Source organism: Diuraphis noxia, unplaced genomic scaffold, assembly GCF_037042655.1.
Source record: "Diuraphis noxia isolate RWA-SAM2 unplaced genomic scaffold, SU_Dnox_SAM2 contig0003, whole genome shotgun sequence".
Taxonomy (NCBI): Eukaryota; Metazoa; Arthropoda; class Insecta; order Hemiptera; family Aphididae; genus Diuraphis; species Diuraphis noxia.
Genome location: NW_028301713.1, coordinates 59,937,878 through 59,948,936, shown reverse-complemented (window position 1 = coordinate 59,948,936; position 11,059 = coordinate 59,937,878). Strand labels below are relative to the sequence as shown.

General features: G+C 27.2%; 3 protein-coding genes across 3 annotated transcripts; 1 reads left to right on the top strand and 2 right to left on the bottom strand.

Annotated features, from left to right (window-relative positions):
* The first annotated feature begins 1,677 nt into the window (after positions 1–1,677).
* On the top strand, positions 1,678–2,750 carry RpS26 (ribosomal protein S26). The gene is made up of 4 exons (XM_015517299.2): positions 1,678–1,836; positions 2,025–2,202; positions 2,276–2,409; positions 2,624–2,750. The coding sequence occupies exons 1-4, from the start codon at positions 1,834–1,836 to the stop codon at positions 2,663–2,665; spliced, it is 357 nt and encodes a 118-aa protein (XP_015372785.1). The 5' UTR covers positions 1,678–1,833; the 3' UTR covers positions 2,666–2,750.
* Positions 2,751–4,204: 1,454 nt separating this feature from the next.
* Positions 4,205–5,449, bottom strand: LOC107168038 (PEST proteolytic signal-containing nuclear protein-like). The gene is made up of 3 exons (XM_015517300.2): positions 5,128–5,449; positions 4,943–5,061; positions 4,205–4,835 (listed from the first exon to the last, which is right to left on the bottom strand). The coding sequence occupies exons 1-3, from the start codon at positions 5,168–5,170 to the stop codon at positions 4,584–4,586; spliced, it is 414 nt and encodes a 137-aa protein (XP_015372786.1). The 5' UTR covers positions 5,171–5,449; the 3' UTR covers positions 4,205–4,583.
* Positions 5,450–8,321: 2,872 nt separating this feature from the next.
* Positions 8,322–11,002, bottom strand: Hou (GID complex subunit 8 homolog protein Houki). Its single transcript, XM_015517298.2, has 4 exons — positions 10,709–11,002; positions 10,440–10,636; positions 9,045–9,242; positions 8,322–8,983 (listed from the first exon to the last, which is right to left on the bottom strand). The coding sequence occupies exons 1-4, from the start codon at positions 10,827–10,829 to the stop codon at positions 8,807–8,809; spliced, it is 693 nt and encodes a 230-aa protein (XP_015372784.1). The 5' UTR covers positions 10,830–11,002; the 3' UTR covers positions 8,322–8,806.
* Between the last annotated feature and the right edge of the window lie 57 nt (positions 11,003–11,059).

Genomic DNA, 11,059 nt, shown 5'->3' with positions numbered 1-11,059 from the left:
AAAAAAAGCCCTCGAAAATAATGTTACTTTTAATTTGTATACGAGGTTAATTCACTTTAAATTTTAAACTAACGGAGCTAAACGTGATCTGCTGAGCGTAAAATTTGATATAGGTATTTATGTTACACATTTATAAGATGGAGATAACACATGTGGGTGTAGCGTCGTCTTAAATAAGTTTAACATAATTATTCATTTTTTTGCTTTTAGGTACTTACGCTTAACATATTGTTTTTCATTACTAATATTAAATTATGTAATTGTATATTTGTAGGTTTAAAATATCATTTAAACTTTTGAAAACTATCATATACAATAGAATTTAAGATATACGAAAAAGGAAAATAGACAAATAGAAGCCAGATAGTAGGTGTGCCGTAGGTATATTAAAAATATAGTACCTGATTACCTAAGCTAGGGACGTAAGTTAAGTTGGTAGGTATAATTGTATATTGTAATAGGTATTTTAATAATAGGTTTTATAGACAAAATTTTATCCAGTATAATTTGACATTATAAAATAATTATCATAAAGAATAATAATCTAATTAAAAGTACCAATTTTTTGCAAGGCTTTTTTTGACGTTTACTTTAAGTACTCAATACTCATGCGGTGAAAGTTTAGGGCACTCAAGTCTCAAGTGGGTGCTGGGGAGTATGAGGGGGGGATTCCGCCGGCTAAAAATGGAATATTGGGTACAATTTGTACGGAGTTTTTACAATAATTGGTTATAATAATACTGTTTACGTGTATCGTGTACGCTTCAAGTTTCAGCTCTGAGTCCCTAACGCGCCTATGTACATATATTATGGATTACTAATATTTTATTTTTCGAGTATGAAAAGAATTAAAACATACTTTGGGTCGACTATAATCCAAAATAGATTCAGTGATCTACCTTTAATTAATACCTATAACATAATATACTTATTTTATTATTTACATTTTTTTTTAATGACATTAAGGTCACATTTTGATTCTTTGTAACTCCTAAATTCCAGTGACTGACAATGGAGGATGTGGGGGCTCTGGACCTCACAGGTTGTTAAGTTTTAGGATTTTTAGGACTCTAGCCCTTGTAATTCATCAATCCTACCTCCTGCTTGTCCCCTCGCAGGTTTATATTTTTGCGAGCACCTTAGGTGACAGCTAGTTTCGTATCATTCTCTGTCCTATCCATCAACCTCTTCCACAGTCTTTCTTTCCTTCTCTTTTCTTTAACATTAATTTTCCAAGTCAATTTCACTCCCACCTAGTCATTTCTTCTCATATATGACCTATGACCTATCAATCTATCATCACTATCTACTTATCCTCACTTGGATTACAATTGGTAGGTACCAATGGCTACTACCTACCTACCACATCAGAGCTAGAATTTAATATACATTAATAATGTTAAAAGCGAATATTAACCGTTGTGTACTCTCGGCACACTAGTACACTACATATAAACTTTATAGATAAATAATAAATTATTTTTTGTAGGTACCTATTTATTTATTAATTTTATTAATTTTAATTCTGTATCTGTATTATCATATTTGGAGGTTTAAAATTATCTATAGCGCCAAATACAGGCTAACCATGTACACGGAAAATTATTATGCATAGATAGTATATTATATATAAATATACGATTAAAAACACAAAAACTAGTTTTTTTTCCATGAAATATGTAATCCATCGCTACCAAATCAGCCAATAATTATTTTTGTGAGGTTATGAGTTATGTCGTCCATTCGATTTCTAGTCCTTTGAACCTGATGAGTTGTGTTTGATTTTGGTTTCTCATTTATCTTTTAGTTTTTCATCCTTAAACCGACGTTGAAATGGTAAGTAAATTTATATACAAATTATTTCAGTTTCATAGTCGATAAATTATAACATTTACTCTTATATTGGTATTTTAAATAGCGTATAAAAAATAAATAGTTGTCCATGTGTTCTATTTTATAAAATGTGTGATTGTATTGGTTGTTTTATTGTTAACTTACAAGATTTAACTAATTTTAAATTCTAGACTCGTAAGCGCCGTAATGGAGGAAGATCAAAACATGGCCGTGGTCACGTCAAGCCTGTGCGTTGTACCAATTGCGCACGGTGTGTGCCCAAAGACAAGGCTATCAAGAAATTTGTTATTCGTAATATTGTCGAAGCCGCCGCTGTTCGTGATATAACTGATGCTAGTGTATATACATGTATGTTTTATAAAGCTAGTGAACATAAATCTAAAATACTTGAACTTTCACTGATGAGAATGTTTTCTTTTAGCATACCAATTGCCGAAATTATATGCTAAATTGCACTACTGTGTTTCTTGCGCCATCCATTCCAAAGTGGTCAGGAACAGATCAAAGGCCGACCGTCGTATCAGAACACCACCAAGCCGTAACTTCCCACGTGGGGTAAGATTTACTTAAAATTGTTACTAAATTTATAAACTTTTTAATATTCAAATATTTTATAGTCTTTATATTTTAATATATTATTAGAGTTAGCTTAATCATAACAATAACTTTTAAACAATAGAAAAATGTAATATTATTTTTTACTAATATATTCATTGCACTATTTATTTATGTTTATCAAGCACTTATGATTTATTGTTTTGTGTTTCAGGATAATAATCGCCAAGGAGGACAACCTCAAAGGAAAACGTAATTCCCATTGTATTATGGGGATACAAAATTATATTATACCTTCATTTAAGATATAAAAATACATTTTGATTCTGACGAAAATAAAATATCGTATTTTTGTCAACCTTATCTTCCTAGTTTAAAATATGTAAAGCAAAATCACTACAATGGATCATATATTAAAAGGAAAATGTCAATAGTATCAGTGAAAATAATATATGCAATTTCTATCTCTCTACGACAGAAAACTATATCAGAAAAATGTTTGGTCTCATGCGATTCTTTTATAGAGAGGTTTCACTGTACTACAAATAATTAATGTTGTCATATGATTGGAAAGTTCATTTGTATATGTTTCAAGTATATTTAATTCTTTTTGCCTCATGAAATTAATTTCTGGTAATTGACTTATCTAATCTTCTAAAGACATCTTGACTTAATCTTTATCAAATGTTAATATAAGGTATCAGAATGAAAATTTCTAGTTTCTCATATTGCTCTAAATAGGTCACAAATAATATGAGTGAGTATTATATTGATAATTTTTAACAAGTCTGTTATATTTTAAATTTTATTTCCCATAATTTGATATGGCTTTTAAATGTATATTTGAATATTGGACAAATTAATAGCATTATGCTGGGTTTACACATTTTGATATGATTAAATATTGCAGCCGTCTATAAAAATATTCCCTTAATGTACACTTATATAATATAATATTAATATTATTAGGCCAGAGGTAAACATCTGTGGGCCGTTGGTGGCCCATTTGTTATATAATTTTAACTTCACCAATGCATTAAATACATTCAATTCAATTTCCTGCCCTAAAAAAATCGAAGCATTATCTTTACTATTTATCGTGTACACAGACACAAAAATTAATATCTTCATCGCTTCACCCAGAATCTAAAGTATATTAATTCAATACAATAATATATGTAATGCAATAGACAGCATTAATTACTAGTACCTATAATATTTATATCATTGATCTGAGATTAACTGATGCCGATTATAATTATCTTTTTGATTGCATGGTTTATTTAGATTTGAAACTTATATTTTTGCATTGGCAATATTATTGAATCCAATAAAAAATTTTTTGATTAACTGATAAAAATAATATATAAATTAACTAATTAATTAATAAACTCCATTAAGCTCAACTTGTGTTGTGAGTAAATCAATTTACAATATTATTTGCATACCCATAAGTTTTTTTAAATAAAATGATAAAACTTGCTATGTTGTTGTCCACAATTTTAAATTATTATAATGATTAATTTTCAGTTAACAATCTGATTATTTTTACAAGTAAGATTTTTAAACATGACTAGTATTTTTAGGATATTATTATCGTCAATCTATAAGGTGTTGATTTAATAAATTAATGTATTATATAATGTTGCCTTTTGCCTACTTTCCATTTTCTAAAAAACAAATTGACTTAAGGTGCAAAAAGACTGGGAAAACTCAATTGAATAATATATATTATCCAATAATTTCTTTGAAGGATATATCTGTATTTAGTGGCAATTAAGTAGGTATCCACAAATAGGTATTAGACATTTTTTTTTTATTGGTTTTTAATTTTTAATAGTAAAATTGATTTGATACAAAAACATAATATTATTCAGAGAATAGATCTTTTCACATAACTATGATGGATAAAATATTTTTACACGGTGAATACAGTATGAATTTTATTTTAATACTTATAAAAAAAATTTGTTACAATATGTATTGCTTGTATATTTTATACACTATACAGTAAAATAAATAAAAAATAGGTGAATTGATTGGACTAAGGGATAAATATCCTTTCAATAATTCTTTATAAATACACAGTCATTGGTATCTTAATTAATATTTAGAACTAATTCTGTGCAAAAAATTTAAATACAGTATTCACAATAATTGTGAAAATATAACAACTATTTTTTATCATCAATTAGTGCGTTTGTAGCCTCTTTAAGTGTCTTCTCCATCAGTTTGCCTGTATTGCAAAATCCATGCTTAGTCTTTCCAAATGAATTGGGTCCGGCTGATGTTGGAGTATCCCTACCAATATTTCTCATACGCATTCTAGCTTCTTTTGGCATTTCTTCAGGTTCATCATCACTAACATCGCCAAATACTGCCGCAACAGACTTTGACGCTGGTTTAGGTAGAATAGGTGGTTCTTTCTACAAGTAGATATCATATTGTAATAAAAGATTCTAAGATTTTGAAAATTGAAAAATTTGCTTTATTTTGAGCATTTACAACATTTCAAATCTGTAAATTAACTTACAGTGGCAGGGCTGTTGAGAGTTATCTTAATTCCGGTTTTGGCTGGCAGAGTCTTTTTCATCATTCCAAATGATAATTTTGGTTTCTTATCGGGTTGCTGTTTTTCTTTGTCAACACCGTCTATGAAAAAAAACAACATAAAAAATTTGAATTTTGAGAAGTGGAATTCTGTTCAAAAATATATACCTTTGGCGGAAATCTCGATTTCGGTAGATAGTCGTTTTGACATGGTTCAATATCAATCAGTTTCACAGACACATGTAAATACAATTATAGCATACAAACACAATAAAAATATGACGAAATATTCTTCATGAAGATCTTAAAATTCAATTATTTACGTTAAGTGCAACCTGTTTACCAGTGTTCATATTTGAAATTTGAAATGTCTAAACTATCGTCTATATTGTCATGTAGTAGTAGTAGTAGTACCTATAATAAATCGGTATTGGGTTCTACGACGCTTCGTGTAATCGTGGTTCCAACTTACAAATCCAAACATTGTTATCAACGAGAAGCGACCGCAACGTTATCATTGGACGTTGGATAAATTATTATTAAGCCAAGGTGGATTAGACCATTGTTGACATTGTTGTATTCCATTGACCAGCAGGTATAGGTCTAATAGGTCTATGTTGTATTCATACACCGAATGAATGGTGTTTGTTTAATGGTAATTATTATAGTACAAGTTTGTCTATGCCACCAAAGATTTGGTGCCAAATTGCCAAGGACTAAATATATTATAGTGACTATAATATAGTCTATGTCATAGTAATAGCACAATTATAGCATTGATGAAAAAATGAAAAAATTGTTCTCACAATTAATGATTATCAAGAATTAACATATCTTAATTCGTGATGATTAATAATTATTTATAGACTATACCCCTCCCTCTATATGGCAATAGTAAGCGGCTTCTAAAATGTTTTGGTTGTGGTGCCCTTTTCAAACTAATATCTTTTAAAGACTACTCTCCGAGTCATGAGATGACTAGACCACTAGACTGTAGTCATTAGAACTAGAAAAAAATTGTAATGGGTAGTGTGAAAATATGTATTTAATTAAAACATTAATTTATACATTTTTATTTATATAATTGTAATAATTTCCATCACCATCATCGTCGAGTTTTCAAATTTAATTTTGGACAATATAAAATTCATCAATTTTAAAGTAATTTGTAAACATTTGAAATTTTCAGTTTTTAGTTTTTCTTGAAAATTTAATTCAATTTAATTTATTTCAAGCTCAAAATTTCACGAAACTTACTTAATTAAAAATTTACAAATTATGTAGTTCTTTAAAATGTATAAAAGGTTCAACTTATATAGCTAAGGAATAAGGATTGAAAATTTAATACTAGGTTCCATGTGAGTAGTTAATTCTGTGACGATAAATATCTTAAAACTATACAAACATGATTTTATTTTAGTTATTTTAAGTTCAAATTCGGATGAAAATAAATATTAAATACCTACATAAAATATTCACTTAATGTTTAAATAAAAAATTTCTCTAAACCATATGACTTTTGAAGTATTGGGACTCCTTTTATTTTATTATTTATATATTTAGGCATACGAAAGTTTCGAGTTTTATTATTATATATAATTATTGACTATTGTCGATTAAAATAATTTTTCCCCATTAAAAAAATTTGAAAATTTAATACAATGTCCCTCATAAATGGTTGTTTGTGTAAATTTTAAAAAATAAGAGTAAATCCACATAATTTTTATGAGCATCTGGAGTTAAAATTTCGACGAAATTCATAAACATCACAAAAATTGGCAAACTCTATAGAGTTAGAAATTCATTAACAATTGATTATTATTGAAATTAAAAATAAATCTAGGATTTTTTAACACAATAATGTTAATTTTGGAAATTGTCTTTATTTATCGTTGTGATTGTGCGATATTTATTGATATTAAGGTTTGTTATGATCAAGCAAATTATTATTTTTTTTTTTTTAAGAAAAAGAAGTTGAAAAAAATCAAATTTTGCTGTTATTGGTGATTTTGGTTCAAAGTTATCACCATTACCTATCATTGTCTAATTATAATTTTAGAATGTTATTTGTAGATCAATGGAATAAATTAACAACCATTTAAATATTGGCCAAGTGGACAATGTTCATAACTTGTGTTATAGAATTAGTTCACATACCATTATTAATGGTTTGTAGCCAGGAAAGTTGCAGACAAGAAGTCAGTCAGCACTAGGTGTTGAGTTTGTAACCATTGGATAGTAAGTAAATACTTATTTGTATTTATTTTTTGGACATAATTGATTTATCAATTGCATGTATGGTTTGTGTTAACTTAGTTATATTTGTCTAGAACTATGGGTCATCAATTCATCACTCAGATATTTTTATTTGTAGTAATTTTTTTCACAGTATTCTGTATTTGTGTCTGATTATTCGACATTTCGACTGCATTGTCCACCAAAGTATAATCAACAACTTATTAAATATGCTTATTATTTATTTGATTCCTTGACAAATAACATTTAAAAATAATTAAACATGTTTATTTTATTACCAATACATCATTGTTATTGATACAATAAAAAAGACTGTTATTAATGTTATTATAATACAAAGTAATGTTTTAAAAAAATTAAGTAAAATTATAAAATCTAAAAGATACAACAAATTATAATAATTTAAAAATAAAATGGCTTAGCTCTTTGTTTTTCATGAAGATATAGTTTAAAGTTGTAATACTTGTTATTTCTTTATTTTGGGGGGGGGGGGGGGGGGTAATGTACTAATTTCCTATTATATTAAAAACAGATGAAGAGAAATCATCTATATTTCATTTACATTATTCCTAACAACTAATAGGAATATTTTATTTGTGCCAAAAATTCTGCTACATGGATTAAGACACTGCATGCCAAGCTTTCCTGTAAATAATGTAAAACTATACAGAGTGTAACAACATGTTTTTATTTTTATTTTATAATATTGAAAATATAAATATTTATATCTGCTTAATTTTTTGGCAAAATTTGATATAGCCAAAATTGTGAAACATTTATTTAAGTGAAGTAGTTTATTTTTAAAATCTCATAATTGTTACTGAGCAATGTTGATTCAATCATAACAAAAACATTTCAAATATAAAAAGTACAAGCTATTTTTAAATACTGCATGTAGTTCACGAACATTTTTGAATAAGTACTTGTTAAAATCTTAATATATTTTTTTTAAATCATAAAAAATAAGCTACAAGATTTTAATACATGTTTTTACAATCAAGATGTTTCTGCAAATTAGATTAATAGGTTAAAATATAATGATTAGAACCAATATTATTTCATTTGTCAGGTCTTCCTGATACACCAATAAATTAAAATGCACTTGATTAAAGTTTGATAGGTATATTATTTATTTACTATTTCAGTATGTAATCTAGTGCTCTTTAATTTGTCTGAAGTCACTATCACTACCAATAATATAAATCGTAAATTAATGTGTACATTTTAGACTATTAGACACATTTTATACTAATGAATGAAACTATACAATATATTTGTTGGTAAAATTTTACATAATTTACAAATAATGTCGGAAAAACCAGAGTATTCTAATAACTTATTTAATAAATACATTTAAAAACTTTGTAATCAAACAAAATCCAATAAATAAATTGAAATGTATAGTTTTTCTTATATTTTTTTTATAATTATGTTTCATATTTAAAGATGAATATAATATTATTAGGAAAGAATTTATGAATAATTAATATATATATGTATAAAAAAAAAAAACAATATTCAAAATTTAATCCTTAGGTTCAAACAGCCAAGAAGAGTCACAACACACATCGTCGTACTCATGAACTGTGCGTCATTTAGGAGGTTCCAAAGTAGCTGAACCAAAGTCGGTCATGTGGGGGAACTTAACTTTTTTCCTATCCAATTCATCTTGGGCCCACATTATTAGCTTCATGAGATTGTAAAGTTTAGGTGTAATAGTTGGTTGATTGTGAAATCTCAAAATAGCTGCGTTCAGCTCGCTAGATACCTGTAAAATATAATAAGAAAGTATTAGATTTAAAAAATTATTTTATAACACAATATTTTACTTTTTGTCTATGCGTAGTCTGAAGAAGGTCAGCAAATGGGCTCTTTTGAGGTTCTTCGAATGCTAATAATGCAAGTGTTCTTTCTAGTTCTGTAAGTATAGTAGGATTTCCCTCTCCTACTTCTGATAGTTTAGCTTGGGCGAATACAAGAGCTTCTTCTATGTTACCTTCTTTGATAAGTTCAATAAGATGAAGTTGCTTCAAATATAAATATAAGCATATTAATAATATAAAAATATATACCTACTATAAATATTAAGTAATTTTAAACGAATGGTAAATAAAAATAAGCATTAATCTTTAAAAAAAAAACTTTGATTGTTAGTTTCTAATCTGTACTGATTTGACATTTGGCCTCTAGACAAGATTTGACTATGTGAGTTAATCATATATTAACACTAAAAATTCACTAATGATTAAATATTATAATAATGATGAGTGTATTAGTGAATTTTTAGTGTTCAATACTTGTTTAACTAACATAGTCAAATCCTATCCAGTAATTAATTATAAAACTAGTATAACTAACAAACAACAAAATAGTCTAGTATTTTGCTACATTAGATGTAGTCATTTTTAAAAAAATTTATAATTGTTATCATTGTGTAATTTTTTAGATATTTTCATTCTCAGGCAACATTGTTGATTTAAAAAATAGTGTTAGCAATCTGTCATTTAGGACATTATCCTTTATAATATGTTCCTTTAAATATATTTACTACTTGTGATATTTTAAGCTTGACTACACAAAGTTATTAATTCATTAATTAGCAACGATTTTAAGAAAAACATAGGTACCTATGTTTATATTAAAAATTAATAAAAACTTTAGTACTCTGTGAATTTATTATTTAAGACCATGTATTAAAATTGCAATGTGTTTGAAGGTTGATTCAAAGGTCTAAAATGTATACCCAAAGTATCAGCACACTGAACATATGAGAAATTCTACTAAAGCAGTAAACCACACCTTACATAAATTTTGGTTATGCCTATGGCAATTTCAATGATAATTGTAATACTTTTTTTTTAAATGTAAAATTCTTTGTTAATAATATTGCGGAATTAATTATTTTACAACAAATTAATTTTTACTTTCAGTAAACTTTTAAATAGTTTGGTTTTCCTACAAAATATAAGGCATTTCAATATGAAAAAAAAATTAAATTATACTACGTCATTTGGATCAGTTTTTTTTGTTAAGTTAGTAGTTATTATAAAACTAAACAGTAAAAGGTCATTGTTAAACTCGACAGTTTAAAATAAATAAAAAACTGGTACTAATAATTCTAATAAAATCGAATAAGAACGAATGCAAATCGTTGTTCGTTAAAAGTAAAGATGAACTACAGTTCATGATAGTTATTTGAACAAGAAATTAAAAAAAAAATTAACCTGTAAATGAAAGTATAAATCACGATCGTCATCTAGTAAACCTGGGTACAACTGATTGATAAGAGTAATAGCTTCTTGCATTTTTCCTGATTGTACAGACTCAATCACTTTAATCCTGTTTCCCAATGTATTTAATTTGAGGGGAGAACTTATACCAGCTTCTTGTTCAAATTTTTCGGCTGCTTCTTTGAACCCTTCTACAATATTTAACACAATTTACTCACTTTGCTAAAATGTTCAAGATGACAAACGGTGTTGTCTATACATACCAGACACCAAATAGTTCATTATAAGTTTGTTCATGTCTTTACGGTTGACTTTCATATTTTCAATTCGACTCAGCCAATCTGGTTTGGTAACATTGGGCTGAGTTGATGGTGAATAGCTCATGATGGCTATAGAAATTTGCTAATGCACAATTTGCGTTTAAAAAGTTAAAGTCCCAGCAAAAAATAAAATAATTATGATTGTGATACTGACTAGCGTAACAATAAGATTGTGTTTGTGTTATGACTTGTGACGGGACTTGTATAAAAAAATCTAAAAATTAAAATTATAGTAATATCACAGAATAGATATGATGTCAAACTTTAAAGTTGTGGTATCAATAATAGCGTGGT